The 22,285-nt window shown below is 51.3% G+C and overlaps 1 protein-coding gene across 4 annotated transcripts in view; it reads right to left on the bottom strand.

Annotated features, from left to right (window-relative positions):
• The window catches only part of Acacb (acetyl-CoA carboxylase beta), a 101,597-nt gene that overhangs the window by 61,045 nt on the left and 18,267 nt on the right, over positions 1 to 22,285 (bottom strand). For 3 of the 4 annotated variants that reach the window (XM_055606028.1, XM_055606029.1, XM_055606031.1), the window contains exons 3-7: positions 6,909 to 7,041; positions 3,472 to 3,610; positions 1,458 to 1,567; positions 1,252 to 1,333; positions 99 to 197 (exon numbers count right to left, since the gene is read on the bottom strand). In XM_055606028.1, coding sequence (XP_055462003.1) covers positions 99 to 197; positions 1,252 to 1,333; positions 1,458 to 1,567; positions 3,472 to 3,610; positions 6,909 to 7,041 — 563 coding nt within the window. Of the gene's footprint in view, positions 1 to 98; positions 198 to 1,251; positions 1,334 to 1,457; positions 1,568 to 3,471; positions 3,611 to 6,908; positions 7,042 to 14,356; positions 14,495 to 22,285 lie in introns of those variants that run through there. The other variant, XM_055606032.1, reaches the window with a different exon arrangement.

Genomic DNA, 22,285 nt, shown 5'->3' with positions numbered 1-22,285 from the left:
TGGGTCCGATACAGTGAAGTCACAGCTCATTTGTCTAAATGTTTCAACAAGAGACCTTCTCAGATGTATTCCCACCGCCCTCGGGGCTGGGCCCTTACCGCTTCCGCTCCAGGGCAGGGTTGGAATCTGCAGCGTCTGGGCCACGATGGTGGAGGCGATCTTGTCTCCCAGGGCCCACATGGCCTCACTAGGGGGACCTGCGGGGCAGGACGGGAGGATGGAAGGGAGTCAGCCACCGACAGGAAGAGCCCAGTGCCAGCCCGGGGCACAGTGGCAGGGCCAGGGAGATGGAGAAAAGCTCCCGGCCCTGCTCCCTCTCGCTCAGGGGCCGCCAATCTGCTCCTGTGCAAGCCAACACCCACGGTTTAGACTGTGACCTGATCCAGGTGAAAACCACGCTATGCGGCAGATGCAAAACTCACTTGGGAAAGAACTGAAAACCTGCAGGAAGGAGGCAAACTAAGGACTCAGAGAGTCAGACTGTGGCACAGTGGGCATTCCCTGTGATAGGCTCTGCTGTGGGCAGTCAGCATCTCTCATGAAGGTCTCCATTTTTGAGGGGACGCTCAGCTCTGTTCCACTCTGAATCTAGCACAGAGTTCAACGACCGCAAACGGGAAAGATTCTTGATTGCATCTGGACCGCACCTGTCCGGACTTTTTTCTTGTCTTGACTCCCTAACTCATATTACATCACCCAGCCTGGACGATGAACCAGGCTACAAGTACCCCAGAGGTGACTTAAACACCAAGAGCCCGTGCAAAGGCCGTGCCGTTTTACAGACGGGCATGGGTGTCTGTGGGTGATCCTAGAACCCAAACCCTGAGGACACGGGGACTGCCTGTGTGGGTACAAAGTTGACTACCACGCCCACAAGTAAAAATCCTGAAACGCACATACTAAACGTCAGGCTAAGAGAGTTGTTTTACCTAACAGAAAGTGGAGGGTTCTATTCCTGCAAACAGCCGCCCAAAGATATGGCCCTCCCAGACAGGTGACCTTTGGCTGACTTGGCTGGTACCTTACTATCAGCAGAAACATGAGCACGGGCGCTGCCGGCCACAGCATCACTCCCCTGCAGTCGCCACAGCCGCGGTGCCTGCCGCCACAGCCACTCACTCACTGTGCTCCACCCCGGCTCGTCTGCCCCTCGTCACGAAGCAAACTGATCTCCATTTGGAAGAACCGTGCAAGACAGAGACCCTGACCCAGCGCCATCCCCCCCGAATCTGATGGGGGGTGACACCCTACCTAGGAAAGCAATCTCGTGCTTGCACAGCAGCTCCGGAAGCTTGGGGTTTTCCGAAGCGTGTCCCCAGCCAGCCCACACGGCCTGCAAACACAGAGAGGGGTGAACGGAGGTCCCCCCAGGCCCCACCCATCGGGTCATCACCAATGGCATCCCCACCGGGCCATTCCCACCCCCATGGCCACCCTTGGGCGCTGCAAACCGTCACCTGCACAGGGATTCTCTTGGCGATGTCTATGATCAGCTCCACGTTGGCATAGTTGTTGTTATTGGGGCCTCCCGGGACAGGCACGTACTGATCCGCCATCTTGATGTACTCTGCGATCAAGGCGGAGAAAGTGGGAAGAACCGGGGAAGTGTGGCACACTGCGCCCTCTCCCCCCGCCCCGCCTCCCGCCATGAGAAGCACAACCGTGAAGATGATGCATTGACAACCGGTGACATGCACAAGAACAGTAGGAAATCAGGCGTTTTCGTTATAGGACAACAGTTGTGCTTTAGAATACAAGGGGCAAGGTAGGGATGGTGCTGGTCCTACTTAAGGCTTGTCTTGATGTGTTAGCAGTAAACAGTACAGTATTTGTTGGTATGGAGACCGGGTCTCTTGCAGCCCAGGCTAGCCTCAACTCATATAGCCAAGAATGAACCTTAAACTTCTGAGTTTCCTGCCTGTGCCTCCCAAGCACTGGAATTACAGGAATATGTCACCATAGGCCTGGTTTTCTGTGTGTGTGTGTGTGTGTGTGTGTTGTGAGGACTTGAACCTAGGGCTCCATGCATGCCATCTTGTTTGTTTGCTTGCTTTTGTTTTTGAAGCAGGATTTTTGTATCCAGATTAGCCTTGAATGCTTGATCCTCCTGCCTCAGCTTCCCAAGGGGCCCCCGGGTGTGGACAGAATTCTTTCCTTAGAAAGCCACTCATGATAAAGAGCAAAGAATGATGTGGGAGGATGGTCACCAAGCAGTGTTTGGACCATAAATTCAGACCCAACCCAAAGACGAAGGTTGATCCATCAGACTTCGGAATTCCCCAAGATCCTGAAAATGTCTGCAGTGGAGGTCCCAGGTACAGGCAGAAAGAAAGCTAAGCCTGGTTGCTCCTCCCCCAACACACATCCTCCCCACATCCCTCCACTCCCCCGCCCCATGCTGCTCCCAGTGTCTGCCCAGCCACGAGCACCAGGCCCTGGGAAGGCCCCAGGGCTGCAGGGAGCCGTCTTCAGCCACCTTGCCTTCCTTAAAGAAGATAAACACAGCTGAGGACTGGGCTCTGTGCCAGAGGAGACTGAACTCAGTTCTCCCTGAGAAGCATGGGGGCTGCAGAGAGGAAGGTGGGGTACGGCGAGGTACAGAGTGCTCTGAGGAGCAGTTCCAGAGAGTAATCCTGCCCTGAGAGCAGTGTATGAGTGGTTCAGAACCCAAGACTGGGACCCAGACTTAGAAAGCAAGAGGTCCAAACTGGAGCCAGAGCCAACAGGGGCCAAGCTATGCGGAGGACGTGAGTGAGTGTGACAGGAGACCTCACAGGAGATTGCCAGGAGCTGGCTATGGGATGCTAGGCAAGTGATGAACGTACGTCCCTGTGCCTCCACTGTTGTAGCTGTTAAATGGGACCAAGCAACAAGCCCGGCCATGTGTGTGCCGAGCCGAGCCCATGTTCCAGCAGGACTGGGGACAATGCTGAGGTTGCCGGCACCAGGAAGAGCACTGGGGGCTCTGAGGCACACAGGAGGCAGGACCTGATGCCTACCCTCAAAGGTTACTTTGGACGCTGAGTGGAGAAGGGTCTATAAGTGGATTTAGAGGGAAATTGCTGACAGTGACTTTACAGAAATTAACAAATAAAACACAGCACACATGGCTGCAGGAGAAACAGCCAAAGAAATGGCTGTGGGGATGGAAGGGTGGTGATTACAGGAATGAGAGAGAAGTGGGGAAGAGGAAGGAACAAAAATTAATTTTGCTTAAAGTTGCCATGACACCCACTATGGTGTATGGTAAAGATAGGTGACACACACACAAACACACACACACACACACACACACACACACACACACACGCACGCACGCACCTGTGTGCACTGAAAAAAAAAAAAAAACCTCCACCAACTACACATAAACTCGAGCTAGTGGAAGACCCTATCTCTGGGGCCCGGGACGGACCTGGCAGGGCAGGGTGGAGGAGGTGCGGCAGGCAGAGCTGAGAGGTAAACTTCAGCTACCTGCATTGGCCTTAAGGTCCTCAGGCGTCACCATGACCACGAACCGGATGGCGCGCTCATTACGGAACATCTCGTAGGCCCAGCGGCGGATGGAGCGCATGCACTTGACCGCAGCAATGCCGTTGTTGGCAATGAGCACCTGATGGAAACACCAGGAGAGAGGAGTCACTTCCTGGGGGTCAGCCAGGGTCAGAGCCGGGGTGCGAATCCAGAGCTCTCCAAGCCCATCCTCAAAGCGCCCTTCCACTTCGCCTGCAACGTAAAGGCTCTGATTTGTTTTTTTTTTTTTTAAATGATCATCAGGAGTGGGGGAGGGGGAAGAGAGGCAGGTGGATCTCTGTGAGTTCAAGGCCAGCCTGGTCTACAGAGTGAGTCCAGGACAGCCAAGGCCACACAGAGAAACCCTGTCTCAATCATTCAATAACATATATTCATATTTTATGAATAACATAATATGTAATGTGCATATATTAATATAATATTATTGTCCACAGACTCCCATGTGTACATAGTGATATATTAATGTGCAATATATTAATAGATAACAAAATAGATGTATATATGTAATAGGTGTGTTATATTATGATAGTATCATACATTAATATATGTGTGTTAATGTATCTATAGATTAATAATATGTTATTATATAATGTGTTTCTGATCTATTTATAACAAAATAGAATTACATTAATAATATAAGAATAATATCTCATGCTTGCCATGAGATAGGGATGGGGGAGTTCTGAAAGGCTCCGCCCCTAGAGGAAGAGGCCAGCGGCTGCTGAGAGAGGGCGAATCAGTCTCCCCCTGGGCTGAGCTGCTTCCTGTGTAAGTTGTCCAGTCCCAAGCAGCAGTAACTCTGGGAACCTGTAAATATGAACACTAAATGGACTCAGTAGGGTGTGTGTGTATGTGTGTGTGTGTGTGTGTGTGTGTGTGTGTGTGAATTAAAGAAGAGGTCATGATTTGGGGGAGGGGACACAGAAGAGTTAAAGGCAGAAACCGAGGGTGATGCGGTATGGATAACATGCTGTGGGTGACAGTCTCAAAAAGAAACCCCGTTAGCAATGACTATCCTTTTTGTGTGTGTGGGTTTGTTTTGTGCTTTGTTTTTTGGGACAGGGTTTCTCTGTGTAGCCCTGGCTATCCTGGAACTCACTTTGTAGACCAGGCTGGCCTGGAACTCAGAGATCTGCCTGCCTCTGCCTCCTGAGTGCTGGGATTATAGGCGTGCTCCTCCACCACCCAGTAACAATATAACTACACACACGTGATATATGAGTTAAGGACATAGCTCAGTGGTATTTACGTAGCATGAGGTTTGATTGTCCGGCACTGAAGAAAGACAATTAATTAGTTGGAATCTCCCAGGCCCGGAGAGATGGCTCAGGGGTTAAGAGCACTGGCTGCTCATTCATGAACCCAGATTCATCTCTCAGCACCCACACAGCAGCGCTTACATGATCATCTGTAACTCCAGTTCCAGGGGATCCAACTCCCTCTTCTGGCCTCTGCGAGAACTGCATGCACATGGCACATATATACACACCCAGGCAAAACACCCACACACATAAAGTAAGAATACATAACTCTTCTGAGAGAGTGTAATGGTGCAGACCTTTAATTTCAGCACTCTGGAGAAAGAGGCAGGCAGAACTCTGAGTCTGAGGCCAGCCTGGTCTACATAGTGAGTTCTAGGACAGCCAGGGCTACATAGTGATACTGTCTTAAAAAAAAAAAAAAAAATCCAGGCACAGTCTAGGAACTGAAGAAGAACTTTCAGCTACACAGTGAGACTCTGTCTCGAAAGAAAGAAATAATACAAATTTCCAAAACAATTAGGCCTCTGGTCCAGCTCTGACCCGCAGAGAAATTCCATCCTCTCTTCTCTCGCTGCTATTATCATCCTGGCCACAGTGCCAAGGGCCGGCCTCCCCAGAGGTGTGCGGAGCAGCTGCCTCTGTTTTACACGTGGGGGAACTTAGGCCCAGTAAGCTCACACCTGTGCCCTGCCTGAGGCTTCGGCCAGGGCTCCTGGCTCACGTGCAAGGCCCTAGTAACCTTTTGAGGACCACGACTGGGGAAGGAATAAGGACAGCTTAGCCATGGCCTTCTCACTGCTGAATCAAGGCTTGGTCTAGAGGGAAGGGCCGGGCGTGGCAGGGAACAGCACATTCTGGGAGCCCCTGGTGGGGGAGAGGCCAGCTTTCAGCTCACATCCCCAGGGGGAGGCTCTCCCACTGGACTCCAGCACCGAGCACCAGCTCCCTAGTCAGAAAGCGCAAGAGCTCTGGGCAAGGGTTACCTGAGGCTAGCCGTGACATTCTGAGATGCCACCAGTCACAGCGGGGCTACCTGAGGCTAGCCAGGACGCTCTGAGACACCACCAGCCATAGTGGATACCTGAGGCTAGCCAGGACGCTCTGGGAATGAAATGACGGCCACAGTGGAGCTAGCTACAAAACAGTTTCCCAGTAAGTCCAAAATGCAGCGTGTAGCAGAGGGGGATGGAGGTCTAGCTCAGTGGGAAGAACGCTCCTGCTGAGCTTTCTCGGAGCCTGGGCCCAGTGACCAGAGCTGCATAGACTGGGTGCCCTGGCCCACGCTTGGGGGCAGAGGCAGGATGATCAGAAGTACAGTTCACCCTTTGCGGTTGAGACCAACCGGGGTACACAAAATCCCGCCTCAAAAAAAAAAAATTCTAGATCTTTCCCAGAAGTCCCTAAACCTGAGTGTTTGGAGCAAGATGGAGGAACCAGGGACTCAGGTTCAAATAGCCATAGCAGGAATAACCATACGGTAGGGGCCTGCTTTGCGAGGAAGATTAGGGACCAGGTGAAACCTCACACATGGCAGCACTTGCTCCACTGCAGCCCATCTATGACATCACTGAAGCCTATCTATGACATCACTACAGCACAACCATGACATCACTGAAGCCCATCTATGATGTCACTGAAGCCCATCCATGACATCACTACAGCTCAACCATGATGTCACTACAACCCATCCATGACGTCACTGCAGCCCGACTATGACATCACTGCAGCCCATCTATGGCATCACTGCTGCCCATCCATGACGTCACTGCTGCCATCCATCACTGCAGCTTGCAGTCTCTTCTAGGAAGCCCTAACCTCTATGGATGAGCAGGGGAAGCTTCTATGCTTTCCTGGAGTGGAAGGAGCAGCCCCACTCCCCAGAGCACCTCAGAGCCTCCTGACCAAGCCCAGCGCCTCAGTCTCCCCTTCTGAGGAATGGGCTGATGCACCCATGCTGGGGGGAGGAAAAACTCTCTAAGTCAAGTGTCCCACCCAGCACCCAGGCAAGTGTCCCAAGGGGAGGCCTGCGCTCCCTCTGAGTGTGAAGAAAGGGCCTGAGGCTGGGCCTCCAGCAAGAGGGGCCCGCCCCCAGCAGCTCAGAGAAACCGCCTCTACCTTCTCGATGACCCTATTGCCTCCAAAGCGGGTGACAAACTCGGCCGGGGAAGCCACGGTGAAGTCCCTGTGCAGCTCCAGCTTCTTGTGCTCACGGCCTCGCTTCACCAGGTGGAGGCCAGACATGCTGGGCCTGCGGGAGGACAGACGGGAGCCGTGAGGGGGAAGCTGGGGCCTCGGGACGGGACCGGGGCCGGGGCCAGAGCCAGAGCCTGGCGCTGGGAGGAAAAATCGGTGACCAGAGAGTGTGTGCACACGCTCACACACCACACACACACACACCATACACACCCCCACACACACATACACTCTACACACACACAAACACACACACACCACACAAACACCCCCCCATACCCCATACACACCCACACACACACCCTGCACACATACACTCTGCACACACACACTCACAGAGCTCAAGCAGACTCAAGGCCAGAGAGCACTGTCCCACCGGCCCTGCTGCTGCCCTGTGGTGACTTTCACTCCACGTGTCCCTGATTTGGGAGCTGACAGCAGCGACAGGCGACCCATGATCAGGAAGGAAACCCACACACATGTAACACCTGTCACCTTTAGTGTGTGTGGTGTTCATGAACTTTTCATAAAACTCTCTTACTAAAAGCTGAAAATGAGACAGGGTTTCTCTGTGTAGGCTTGGCTGTCCTGGACTCACTCTGTAGACCAGGCTGGCCTGGAACTCACAGAGCTCCACCTGCCTCTGCCTCCTGAATGCTGGGATCACAGGCGTGCACAGCCAGGCCCGGCTGACCGAAAACAACTTTAGAAACCTAGTATAGAAGTTGTACTTGCGACTCAGCTTTCAGTCCCGCACACACAAACACACCTTCCTTCCCAACCGGGGCCCAGAGGAAAGGCTGCTACTGAGAGGGCAGAGGGTCAACCCTGTCACAGGGCTGGAGACTCGCCAGCTAAGAGCACTGGCTGCGTGACTCAGGTTCAGTTCCCAGTGCCCACACGGTGGCTGCCAGCCTGGAGCTGTAACTCCAGCTCCAGGGGACCTGACGCCCTCTTTTGGCCGCCATGGACACTGCACACACAAGGTGCACAGACATAAAAATAAAAATAAAAATACATAGAACCTTAAACTTAAAAAGAAAACTTGCGGGCAGTAGTGGCGCACGCCTGCAATCCCAGCAGTCTGGAGGCAGAGGCAAGTAGATCTCTGTGAGTTCAAGGCCAGCCTGGTCTACGGAGTGAGTCCAGGACAGCCAGGGCTGCATAGAGAAAACCTATCCTGCAAAACAGAAAGACAATGAAAGGAGCAGAAAAGGCACTCCACAGACAGTCAGTGTGGATAACTACCAACTGCTGAGGGCTCAGTAAACTTAGAAGTCTGAAAGAATATATATGACAAGGGAGAGCTAGGTGGCTCCGTGGGTAAAGGCGCTTGCTCCCCAGCCTGATGCTCTGAGTTCAATCCCCAGGACCCACACAGTGGAGGGAGAGGACCAACTCCTAAAAACTTGTCCTCTGACCTCCGCAGGGCACCATGGCATGTACGCACATATGCACACGTGTGCATATGTGGAGGTCCCTGCCTCACTCACTTCCCATGACAGGAAGTCAGTGCTGATTGGTGTTTCACAGCTGCAAGCTTCCACACCGCCCCATGGACGCGCACCGATAAGTGGCTGCTCTTAAGGCCCCTGCACCACGGATGACCCTTTCCTCAGAGCAGGGTCCTAGTTTGGGGCGAGCAGCTGGCTCCCTCTTTCCCGGGAGCATGTCCGCCGGTAGCTTCCCGTGGTTAGGGAGACATTGTGGAGGGCAGCAGCGTGCAGCGGTGGCGGCCTCGACCCGCTGGATTCCCCTGGCTTCCGGGTCCCCACCACTAGGAGCCCGAGACTGCGCACCGTTGCTCTTCCTTGGCGTCTCCTGTGGTTTCTACGGGAGACGCCCCTAAGCAGCTTTCTGAGAAAGCTATGGACGGGGATGGTACATGTTTGGCAGCTGTTTTTCCTTCCGCCCCATCATTTGCTCTGTGCTGAGCTGTAGGAAGAAAAACCTCCTCCAGGGTGTTGGCACGTCAGGGCTTCCAAGGGGTTTTGTTTGGCTAGCGGGTTTTAATCTTTGATCCTTTGCCCGGGGGCCTGGGTTTTCCATGTCTGGAACATGGAAAACATGTTTGCATGTTCTTCTGTCCCCTGCATCCGATGGTGTCATGGCGCGCACGCACACACACACACACACACACACACACACACACACACACACACATCTGTTGCAGGTCTTCTCAGTGTCCTGTTTCTTTATGGTGCTGGGAACGGAACCCAAGCCTCACATGCTGAAGAACTCTGAGCTACACCCCCAAACCCCACCTTCTCTATCCAGAAATAAACCCTGGGACTCCGTCTTCAATTGTCTCCTTACCTCTTTTTCCTCCCTATTATATCCTCAAGTTTGGATGTTGAAGTCCTGAGGCTAGCCCGCTAGGTTATCCATTTTCTTCTCTCCTCCTCTTCTACTTAGTGGGCGGGTCCCTCAGCCTTCCCTTCTAACCCTCCAAGCAGGAAAACGCTTCACCTTGGCCCTTACATTTTCAATGTCCCAGGGTTTGCTTGGGGTATGTGAATGTTCCCTTTTGGTTTTCACAGAGCACACGTGCTCATGTGTGTTCATTTATGTGCAGGGTATGAGTGTACATGCATGTGAGAGCCAGAAGACAGCCTTGGGTGCCATCCTGTGGCATGCCATCCACCACCTTTGGGATAAAGTCTCTCACTGGCCTGGAGCTCACCCATTAGACTACACTGCCTCTTCCTGCCTCCATCTCCCAGCCCTGACGTTTGTCCCCAGGTTGCCATAGTGACTGAGTCGTGTCCCCAATCTAGATGTTCTCTCATGAAAGCTTCCTGGTCTTTGACACACAATGACCTGCTGTCCCAGTGAGGACAGTAGAAACCCTTGCTTAAAGCCCTCCTCTCCTGAGTGACGTCTGTGGTCTCCAAAGCCATAGTCATTCCACTGTCCCTTGAAGCACTCAGTCTCCCCACCTGGAATCTGGGGACCAGAGCGCACCCTGAATGACGTCACGCCAGGAGAGTTAGGTGCACCTGCTCCAGAACCAAGAGGAGCAACAAACCGTTCACTGAGCACAATCCACAAAGTCCCCATCTGAAGACTAGCCTAGCCCTGAACCTTCCCTGATCGGCTGATGTCGTCTTGCATCAAAAAGTCCATCCCCTCGCACTCCCAGACACACAAACCTTCCACATCGTATGACTTGATGGAAATGTGCCCTAAAGGAACCCTCCATTTTGAGGCCCAGAACTATCTGTGGTGTCACTTTAGGCTGGGGACGATCCCTTCCTCAGGCAGGTGGCAAGCCCACCCCTGCAGACCACCAAGGAGGCAGGCAAGGCTGCGGGGATGGCCATGTTTCAGGACCCTCTCCCAGGCACCAGGCTATTTGGATTCTTTTGTGACAGTGCTGGAGGACAACTAACTTTGGCTCCTGACAGACGACCTTCCCCTGGCGCTGGAGCCAACTGAAGGAGAACGTTCCTAAGCGCTGTGCCTGCGCCCAGCCCTAAGCGCTGACCTTACACAGAAGGACAGGTGAGAGCCGAAACGATCCACGGTGGCTTTGGAAGTGGCAATCAACAACAGAGGTGCCAGCCAAACACCAGACCCAGTCAGCTGCTGGGGCACAAGACCGGGCAGTGCTATCCTGGGAGGAGAGGAAATTAATGTTTTCAAGGACGTCCATTGGCCTGGACCTTCTGGCTGACTTCTTCCCTCTTCACTTAAGAGGCTTGCCATCTGTTCTCAGTAACGAGACAGAGGTTCAGAGAGGCCCACTGACCTCGGGTCACGCAGCTGCCAGCGGCAGGGCTGGGCTGGTACTCCCACTCTACCTCACCTCAGGATGTAGTGCTAACGTATAAAAGATTGATTAGATACAGAGACGCCGCAGCGCCACCTCTGGAGGTAAGAGTGTGGGCGAGAGTTCTCAAGCCGCCCCCCTGGCTGGATGTGAGATGTCGCTCAAGTCCGAACAATGCACAGGATGGCCTCAAGCCCCAGCTGAGATCCAGCGGGAACCCCGAGAAACCTGGAGGAGCCCCACACCGCGCCCCAAGCTTCTGATCCTGAATCAGCTGCCTACCAGCTGCCCCTCCAGGACTCCGTGCCTCCTCTCACAGGATGAAATATTCAGGGGATCTGAGGCGGGGAGTGGTGGTGCACACCTGAAATCCCAGCGCCTGGGAGACAGGAGGATTTTGAGTTCAAGGCCAGCCTGAGCAACAAGGAAAGTCTCAACAAAATAAATTTGGGATGGGGTCAGCCAAGCCTAACGACCTGAGCCTGAGTTCCCTCAACCCACAAAGTGGAAGGAGAGAAGCAAATCATACAAATCATGCAAATTGTCCACACACAAACATACAAACACACACACACACACACACCTTACAAATAAGTAGGATAAGCTGGGCATGGTGGCACACGCCTTTTATCCCAGCACTAAGGAGGCAGAGGCAGGCGGGTCGTGATTGGAAGACAGTCTGTCTACAAAGTCCAGGACAGCCAGGGCCACACAGAAAAACTGTCTTGAAAAAAACAAAACAAACCAACCAAACAAATAAACCTTTTGGGATTTCTATTTATACTTTAATTGATTTAATTTAATTTAATGCATTTATTAATTTATTTGGGGGTGGCTGACTTGCTTCCACGCATGTGGAGAAAACAGAGGGCGACTTTTGGGAGTCAGTTCTCACCTTCCACTGTGTAGATTCCAGGAATTACCTGCTGAGTTGTCTTGCCTGCCAAACCCTTGGGAATTTCTCAGGCCGTGCACCCTCCCAATGCCTTCTGGAATGATACCAGGTCAAGGGTGAGCAAACAGGGCCCCTGGGCCACACTCAATCTGCCATGAACGGCTTTAACAGATTTAAGTGTTTGAGGATTTGGTGGGAGAGGAAGTCCAAAGAATTTTCTATTGTGACACATAACAAATTATAGAAACGTCCTGTTTCAGGGCGCTTTAGTGAAACACAGCCAGGCCCATTTAATTGTGTAGCTATTGCCACAGGGAACGGCAGTGCGTAGCTGTAAGAGACTATACTGTCACAGAGCAGAAGGTACTTACTATCTGGCCTTTTAGGAAAACAGCACACTGACACTGAGCCAGGCTCTCGTGCAGATGCCTGAACACACAACTGTAACCCAGCACTCAGAAGGCAGAGACAGGGAAACGGGAGTTTAAGGTAATCTTTGGTGTAATGGGGAGTTCAGGCCAGCCTGGGCTATGTGAAATCCTGTGGTGATGGTACACGCCTTTAATTCCAGCACTGAGGAGGCAGAGGCAGAGGCAGGAGGAGCTCTGTGATTGTGAGGCCAGCCTGGACTACAGAGTGAGTTCCAGGACATCCAGGCTACACAAAGAAACCCTGTCTCGAAAAATAAAAAAAAAGAAAGAAAGAAAAAAGAAAAGAGAAACTGGAGGTTACAGCATGTCAAGTTAGCATGATACCAAAGCACTCATGCACGCACTGTAAAAGCACCCCACAAGTGAGAGCAGGCATAACAACTGTTTATGGCAATCTCATGAACCTCCTCTGTAATGCACATCCATTCTATCCACCCTGGTCGCGGAGAGAGCCCTAGACCTTAAATTAGGACATCTGTAGGAAACAAACACGTTCCTAGACATAAGGTACAAATATAATAAATATACAAATAAATACGTTTATTAGTATAAAGTATTAAATATCTTATTGCTCATTATTATTTTGTTATAAGTAAACAAACATGTAAGTGAATAACTATAATAACAAGGTAATAAAATTTCCAGCATCTCTACCCTTCTGCTTTTGGGCAACTGTTAAGAAAGATAAGGGTTACTTGAGCAGAAGCAGCATGCTGACATGCTGTGGCGTGGTAACCATGAGCCGAACTAAGTAACTAATGCGCAGGTGGCACATACCAAATGGACACTCTGGACCAAAAGATGCTTTGCATCCCAGATGGGATCTCGCAAGATTTCATCACACCCTCAGGGTGGTCAACAACCTAAAACGTGCGAATTATGTCTGGAATTCTCAACTCAGTATTTTCAGACCATGGGTGATAGAAAGCAAAACCACAAAGAAGGGGAGGCTGTTGAACTGGCCAGACATTTGCCTGCCCCCGAAGCAGAAGCTCCTGGCAGATACAAACACAATTATACCCCTTCTTGTTTGCAGAGGTGAGCCTTCTGCATGGGGGCGTGTACAGCGGAGCCTTACGGACCAGGTTAATCTGCACTAATAGGTAACACAGAAGGCAGAGACTCGACTATTAGCTGTTGCTGGCAGAGCTCTGCCTTTCTCACAAAGAGGAGACACAACTTGGCTATCCGCTGCATTTAGTGACTGCTCGCACATTTTAAAGTGCATCCATTTACAGTAAGGGTTGGCAAGTCCTAGCTAGTTGAAACTTCAGGTGTAACAGCCTCTGTCCCACTACCCAGGACTTCTAGCAGAGCCCACAAGTGGTGCCACAGGCTTTCCAGAAACCAGTCAGTGAAGCTGTGTGCCAATAAAACTTTATTTGTACACTCTGACCTTTGACTATTTCATAGTTTTCACATAGTGTTCTTCTCTGTTTTTAACTATTTAAAAACATAATAACCATTGCTCTCAGGCAAGATAAACATGGATAAACTCATAATTTGCCAAGCCAGCTTGAAAAAAAGAACAAACACGGGTTACAATACAATAAAATCTGTATGGTTCAATTTTATAAATTAAACATCTGCACTAAAAACAAGACTTGTCAGGTATCTGCTGTTGATTCCGGTGAAATTATATCTTTGCTCCTCTTTTTGTTTATAATTTTCTGAGTTTGTTCATTTGTTTGTTTGGGGCTTAACATGTGTAGCCCAAGCTGGCCTCAAACTCAATCCTCCTGCCTCAGCAGTGCCAGGATTACAAAAATGTGCTACACTCCGGGATAAAGGGCTGAATTCTCAGCAACGAATACCTTTGGTGACTGTTTTAAAGTGCAATAAAATGAAGGGGAAAGGAAAGGAAACAGTCGAGTACTTGAGACTAGATGCTCTGCCTAATACGGACATGCAGAAATTGATCTTAAATACAAAGCCTGCTCAGGGTGCCTGGGTTCTCCCGAGCCCTCAGCTTCTAAAGTGTTGCCTCATTTTCTCAAGGCCAAAGGGACAAAGACTGAGGGAAGGGTGGCGCGACCCAGGGATCAATCTTGAGGCACCTAAGGGCTGGGCAGTGCTCTCCAAACAACGTCACTGGGTGCCCATCTAGGAATCTAGTTTGCGAGGTGGGCTTCTCTCTATAGCGGCCACGCTAAGCTCGCATCTCCTTGTGCAGAAGGGGAAAGGAGGGGTGTTCAGGGGCGGACAGTAGACCTGGACGGGGAGGAGGGCGTAAGTTCGCAAAAGCAGTTATTAAAATCGCGGGCTTACTTACTTTCCTGTGAGCTCAGGGAAACAGACCTTGCATTTGGCAGGGCTCATGATGCCCGGCCCACTGGCCAATCCCAGCCTGCTCCCGTGGGGATGCGCAGTTTGCACCCCCTAATCCCGGGAAGCGAGCCCCGCTCCCACGGCACAGCAGGGTCGCCAGGTCGCCGCCAGAGGCAGAGGCGTCCTCGGGGAGGGGTTCTGGCAGCAGCTTGCGACAGCTGTGGGTCCCGGGACAGCACGCCCCACAGGCCATCCCGAACTGTTCCTTACTCTCTGAAGCTGGAGCCGAGGCCTGCCTGGCCACGCCCAGCCTCAGCCTCAGCCCCGCCCAGGCCACGCCTCCAACTTGGTTCCCAGCCGCCCCTCCCACAGGGCTCCCAGGCTCCACCCATGCCACTCTAGCCACGCCCTCCCCGTTCCGCCTACGCTCCGCCTCCTACCCCCTCTTTCCCCGCCCCTCCGGCTGTTCCAGTTGTCAAACTTCCTCCTGCCCTGACCTTGAGCTCTCTGGAACACAAGGATGTCTCTCATCTTCCTCCCCAGCGCCCCCACAGAGGTGGCGATTGAGGTTCCACAGCCCCCTGCGCTGCAGTCCATACATTGGACACGCACTGTAGGGATCCGATGAAAACACTAAAACTAAAGAGTGCAGGTCCCAGTTCCCAAGGAGGCGGGGCGCTTAGTGGCCCCTAGAGGGGGACCTTGGGCATAGAGCCCAGCAGGTGCCATCGCTCCTTGCCGCTTAAGGTCCTGCTAACCCCGCCCCCATGAGCTTCCCACAAGCACTTCAAAGGCTTTTTAAGTTACATGTATTTGCTTATGGGCAGGGAGTGGACCTCCCTCAGCAAATGAAGAGATCAGGGAAGAATTTGTGGGAGCCGATTCTCGCTTTCCACCCCATGGGTCCTGGGATTTGAACTCGGGCTCTCAGGCTTGGTGTGGCAAGCCTGATGGGCAAGCCTGACGGCCTGGTGGGGCCGTCTCACTGCCTACCAGGACCCCCACTAAGCGACAACAGAATGGAAGGGGCAGCCCGGACGCCCCCCTGTCTCAGCTCTACCGCATCACATGAGGGAGGCGTGGCCAGAGGGACGTGACTCATAGGGACAGGACTATGCCTAAGTACAATCTGGGCAACAACCAAACGACCCTTGCAGTGAACCTTTGGGGGAGGGGAGCTGAGGGCGTGGCTTAGTGGCAGAGCCCCAATGGCACTTGCACCCTGGGCTCTATGCCCAAGGTCTGCCTCTAAGCCACTAAGCACCCCGCCTCCTTGGGAACTGTTACCCTTGCCCTGTTTACACAAGAATCCAAGGTTAATCCAGGGTGGCACATGCCTGCAGAGGCAGGTGATGTGAGTTCAAGGCTAGCCTGGTCTACAAGTCCAGCACAGCCAAGGCTACCCAGAGAAATCCTGTCTCGGGAAAGAAAAAAAAAAAAAAAAAGAATCCGAGGTTAGATGTGTCCTGACCAGACAGTTGAGTAAAACTCTCAATTTGGATTTTCTAGAAGTTTCCCCGTGGTTTTAACCTTCCCTCCTCAAAAGAGGAGGAAGGGAAGAAGAAAGGGAGGGAGGGAGGGAAAAGGAGAAAAGGAAGGAAAAAACCCTCATTGGAATGATTATTTGGTTTTGTAAGTTTCAAACCAGTGTCCAAAAGCACTCCTCCTCTCACTGACCCAATTAAAAGTAACTACATCAAACAGAGGAAAGGAAGATACCCAAAATAGCCCTCCCTGCCTTGCTCGGCATCTTACAGAAGAGCCCTACTCCGCAGCTTCCTGGCAGCCAGCTAGGCTTTATCTCCAAACTCCCAACACTCCCTCGATGCTCTGTGGCTATTCTAACTTGCCCGTTAACGGCAGGAAAGGAAGGCGCCTGCACCTTGCACCCGTGGTGATCGGGGACAGCAGTTCACACAGCCAGACCATGAGAATAGGAGCGGCAAGCCTGACGTGGATTTGCCTGGATCCTTTTTTTGGCAGGAGAAAGCAAGGCACGGTACACGAGAGAGATTTGATCTCAGCACTGGGTGGGCGCCAGGTCTAGCTTAGAGGCACTTGACAACTGCATCTTCTTCCTGGAGCCCCAGAACTCTGGCCTAAAGTGCAGAAGGGACCAGATGCCAATGCATCCCATGGACCTGAGGCTGCACTCCTTCCTCCATGCCACCAGGGTCATCAGAAACACGCTGGAATACGGGTGGGCACCACGGCACCCTGGCTAACTTTCCTTCATTTAATATTAAGGAATGAAAGATGGGAAGGAAGGGACATTACCCTTCCTGATGCACCATTCTGCATACTTTTCTCTATTTCTTCTCCCTCTTCCAGCTTCCCCCTGCCCCCGAGATAGGGTCTTACGTAGCTGAGGCTGGCCTTGAACTCTTCACCTTTCTGCTTCTGCCTCCCAAGTGCTGGGATTACAGGCGTGAGCCACCCTCCCCAAACAGCTGTGCTTTTGAATGAACTAGCTCAAATGGGGCTGTGGCCCCACCTCATTTTTAAGCCTTTCTCTTGGGCTACGAACAGCTAAATTTAACTTTTGGGTATCACAGAGGGAAAATCTTGGTCAGTGACAGAACACAGGCAGACGAACGGGCGCCAGGTTGCCAGTGGCTGGCGGTGGGGTGGAGAGCGAGCTGTGTGCTGACAAGCCTATCTTGTCCTTACCCTCCAACCATCGTGACTTTGATCGAATCTCCTCTGCACTTTCTGATCTATGAAGCCGACGTTATAATTTGCTTTCACCAATAGAAAACCCAGGGGTGGTGCTCTAGCCCAGTCAGTAACGTTCGCTCAGCACACAGGAGGCCTGGCTCAGTCCCCAGCACTGTGTGAGCTGAGGATGGAGGGAGGCCCGTGTCTGTGAGCCCAGCACTTGGAAGCTAGAAGCGGCACAGTCAGGAGGTCAAGGTCAGCCTTGACCAGCCTGAGTTCAGTCCTCAGGACTCACACGGTAGATGGAGAACTGACTCCAGAAAGTTGTCCTGTGACCTCCACACACAGTTCATGACTCATGTGTGTGCGCGCACACACACACACACACACACACACACACACACAGCACAGCCACACACATACTGCACATATCACACACACAGTGAAACTGTGAAATCTAAGCATTTGCAGTGCCTACTGTGTGCTGAGGACTGCTCCACCAGCAGATGACACACGGCAAAGGCTCTTTTCTTTACACAACCAAAGGCCCAGTGTGCATTGGCGCTTGGAATGTGTTTTTCAGAAAGGCTAGGTTGTGCTCTCTGTGTCATCACACTAGTGTTTTGGCAGCAGGAAGGGCAGGCCTGCAGGTGAGACAGCTCACCCCCAGGGAAGACAGCTCCCTTTCACAGTGTAACGCTCATCACTGCAGCGTCGTCGTGACCCTGAGCCTGCCCTGGGCGTCTTACACAGGCCCACTGTACACCGAGCAGGAGTCTGTGAGCAGCGTTCAGAGACTGCTCTTCCACAGCATGTGATGTGCTCATTGACTCTGTCTCTATGAGTTGTGTGGAGATTTCAGCCCTCAAGGACCCACCAAGTCCAGGGAAGGGCCAAAGAGAATCGATATCCATCAACCTATTCATCCATCCTTCTGTTCCTCTACCCATCCATTCATCCATCCGTCCATCTGCCCATTCATCTATCTAGTCACCCATTGGTCTATCTTCCATCCATCTATCCACATGACTACCCATCATTCCACTCATCTATTCATCTAGCCTTCGATCTAAACATCCATCCATCCATCCATCCATCCCTTCACCCATCCTTCCATCTAAACATGCATCCATCCATCTACCTATTTATTCCTCTACCCATCCATTCATCCATCCTTCCATCTATCTAACCATCCATCCATTCACCCATCTTTCCATCTAAACACCCATCTATCATCCATTTATCCATCTATTCATTCATCCATCCTTCCATCTAAACATCCATCCATCTACCCATTCATCCATCCATCCACCTACCCATCCATTCATTCACCCTATTCATTCATCCACCTACTCATCTGTCTCCCCATCTGTCTTCCCATCTATCTACTGATCCACCAATCATCAATCCATCCATTGACTGATTTCAAGATTTTCCCAAGTATTTAGCATGCCCCCAGATTGCAAACTTTGTCTGTAGAGAGCATGTGTTGCTTGTTTCATCCATGCATTTGGCAAATATTCAAAGCCTGCCTACCTTCAGCCAGCTAGGCTATGAGAAAAGACAGACCCCACACTCAGAGTCTCACTTCCCAGCACAGGAGAGGTGACACACAAGGAACCAAATAAGGCCATAAAAGGCAGAACTGAGTATTGTGAAAACACCAAAACAGAGGGGGCAATAAAGAGACTAGGAGCTGGCTACTTTAAAGGTGGCTCAGGGACAGGGAGCCCTGCAAGGCAGGACTCATTACAGAATAAAAAGGAAGAAGCCAGTCCTTTCTCAATTGCACCAAGAATTCTAAGATACTGACAGACAGGAGAGCCAAAGCGCATGTGGGCCATTGAAATTGAAAGCCCCAGGCTAGGCATGCTCATCGAACACCTTTAATGCCAGCACTCAGGAGACAGAGGGAGGAAGATCTCTGAGTTCAAGGCCAACTTGGCCTGCAGAGTAAGTTCTAGGACAGCCAGGACTACACAGAGAAACCCTGTCTCAAAAAACAAAAGAAGAAGAAAAGGAGGAGGAGGAAAAAGAGGAGGAAGAGAGTACTAGTCCTCACTTCAGGACAGCCAGCGGGAACAAAGGAGCCTTCAGTGTAGAGGGAGCAAAGTGCCAAAAGGAGAGGGCTCTGGGAAGGTGAGGGCAGGGTGAAGCAGGAGGGGAAGGAGCTTCCACCTGCTGCTGGCCTAGCAGGAAGAAGCCCGGCAGGGAAGTGGCCACTGGGGCGAGCTGGAGCCAGAGGGCTTGATCAGAAACCACAAACAGAGACACAGACACAGTCATTTCTGCCACAGTTCTCTCAGAAGGGTGGAGCCCTGGACAGACACCCAGAACTTCTCCCAGCCTTCACTGTCTGTCTTTGAAACAGGAAAAAGCCCGAGATAAACAGCTATATCTCTAGTCTGGATTTCTTTCTACAGAGAGCGGGTACCTCAGGATTTTAGGAGACCAGCTAGCAGCTGCTGTGGTGTGAGTATATCCCACTCACCCCAAGTTCTCGTGTTGAAGATTTAGACCCCAAATTCATATGCTGAATTCACCCCCGGAATTCAGGTGTGGGGCCTTGGGGAATTAGGGTCAGATGAGGTCATGAGGATCTGACCCCCACCCCATGATGACATTAATGGCTTTATAAGAAGAGGAAGGGAGACCTGAACTGGCCTTGTCTCCCCTTGTGATGCTCCTGTCATGTTAGGATGCTGTGTGAGGCCCTCGCCAGATAGAGGACAGGGCTCGCTCCTGCTCTTGGACATTTTGGAACCAAGTGAACTATTCTTTGGAAGTATTCAGTCTTAAGAATTTTTTTTTATAGTAAAAGAAAACAGACTGAGACAGCAACTTAACAGAAAACAAAACAAAACCAAAACAAAAAAAAACAAAAACTTGACAACAAGAAAGGGACTAGCTGGGTTCTGCTAGCCTGGCTCTTGTTCACCTATCTGTCTTTACTGGTCAAGCTTCATTTCCTCCGAGCTCCAGCTTGCAGCACGTGGCTGGGTGGCTGGCTTGCCCACACCACTGTTAAATAAAATGTCCAGAGGTGGCTGGTTTAACCTGAGCTCCAGGCTCCGGCAGACCAAACCCAAATGGAATCTCTCATGCTAAGTGTCACATCGTCACATCAGAAATGGGACAATATTCAAGAAATTCACACTAACCAACCAGCTGGGACGGCATGCTAAGGGTGGCCATGATGGTTTTGTTGTTGTTTTGATACAGGATCTCACTCACTCACTCACTCACTCACTCACTCATCACTCACTCACAAACTCACTCACTGAGTAGCTAGCCTTGGCTGTCCTGGAACTCACTAGACAAACCAGGCTAGCCTCCTGCTCACAGAGATCCTCCTGCCTCTGCCTCTCAGTACTGGGATTAAATGTGCGCCAACATGCCCTGCTAGAGGGTATCAGATCCCCTAGAACTAGAGTGAGAGATAGTTGTGAGCCACAAGCCACTGTGTAGGTTCTGGGAACCAGAGTCAGGTTCTTCTGGAGGAGCAGCCCATGCTCCAGCCCCCCTGTCTTAACCCTCTAGCGAAAGTGACCCAGAAACAACCAACCTGCTCTCGTTTATTTCCTGTCTCTGCCTCTTTAGGCTGTTATTTCTGTCCTCCCTCCCTCTTTCTTTGATTCCTTTATCCCCTGTCACTTCGGTTCTTTTTCTTTTTAATTGCACGTGTGTGCATGTGTGAGTGTGAGAGTACACGCGTGTGAGTGTGAATGGCTGTGTGGGGGAGGTGTGTGTGGTAGTTGTGTGTGCGAGCGTGAGTATGTGTGTATGTGTGGGGGTCCATGTGTGTGTTTATGAGTGTGTGGATGGGGTGTGCGCAGGAGTGCATGCCGCCTTTGGAAATCAGATCAGTGTGTGGCTCCTGGGGAGCTGGAGTTACAGGCAGTCGTGAGCCACCCACCATGGGCGCTGGGAAGCAAACTCAGGTCTGGTACAAGAGCAGTACACACATAACTACTAAAGCCATCTCTCCAGCTGCTGTTTCATTTGTTTGCTTGTTTTGAGACAGGGTTTCTCTGTAACCTTGGCTGTCCTAGACTCACTTTGTAGACCAGTCTGGCCTCACAGAGATTTGCCTGCCTCTGCCTCCTGAGTGCTGGGGTTCCAGGCATGCGCCATCGCTTCTAGCTGGTATTTTAAACGAAGTCTAACTCTGCAACCCAGGCTTAATACTTATGGTAATCCTCCTGCCTCAGCATCTTGAGTGCTGGGAGTACAGGTATTAAAAACCATACCTGTCTTTTTTGTTTTCTCCTCTCTCCTTCTTCCTTTCTTTCTATTACTTCCTCTCTCTCCCTGTCTTCCTCTCCCTCTCTTCCTCTGTCTCTTTACCCCTCTCTTCCTCTCTCCCCGCTGTCCCACCCCAGAGGGTTTGACTGTGTAGCCTATACTATAGGGAGTTCCAGGAGACTATGGATAGCTTAGAACTCCTAATTCTTCAGTCAGCTTCCCAAATGCTGGAATCAGAGGCATTCACCCACACCCAGCTCCCTCCATTTTTTTAACTGGCTACTTATTAAGTGCTTTATTTTCTTGCTAAAGACCTTGGAAATATTAATTCATTGAATTTGAATCCTCACAACTTTTGAGAATCTAAAACTCAGGAAATGACTACAACAAAGTCACCGTTTTATCTAGCTTGTTGATTTGGTAAACTAATTCCACAATTGTATTCTCCTTGACCACCGTGCTTAGATTCACACCACTGTGATAAACACTAGCGAGCTGGGGTTGTTTGCATTTTATGTAACTAAACTTTTAAATTGGCCAGGTGTAATGGCCCATGCCTGAAAATCCCAGCACTCAGGAGGTCTAGGTAGGAAGATCAGAGAATCAAGGACAGCTTCTGTTATGTAGGAAGGCCACCCTGGGCAACAGGATACCCCTTCAGAAAAATGAAATAAACTAAAAAGATGACTGGAAAGTGCGTCAGTGGAAAATCGCTCACTGCAAAGGCAGCAGGACCTGAGTTTGGATCGCTCCAAGCCAGAGGTGGTAATAGGTGTCTGTCACTCAGCTCTGGGGTTGCAGAGACAGGAGGATGCCAGCTGGTGTACTGAAGCAGAGAGCATCAGGCTCAGAGAGAGATCCTGCCTAAAAATAAGGTGAAGGGCAATGAAATGGCTCCTGAGTTCAGCCCTCTGACCTCCACACCTGCACTGGTACCTGGGCAAGCTCCCATCATGCACACATGTGCCCACACTCTTGAAAACACACACACACACACACACACACACACACACACACACACACACACACA

Source organism: Psammomys obesus, unplaced genomic scaffold, assembly GCF_907164565.1.
Source record: "Psammomys obesus unplaced genomic scaffold, mPsaObe1.curated_primary_1811, whole genome shotgun sequence".
NCBI lineage: Eukaryota > Metazoa > Chordata > Mammalia > Rodentia > Muridae > Psammomys > Psammomys obesus.
The sequence above is the reverse complement of the archived record's forward strand: the minus strand, read 5'-3'. Positions and strand labels throughout refer to the sequence as shown.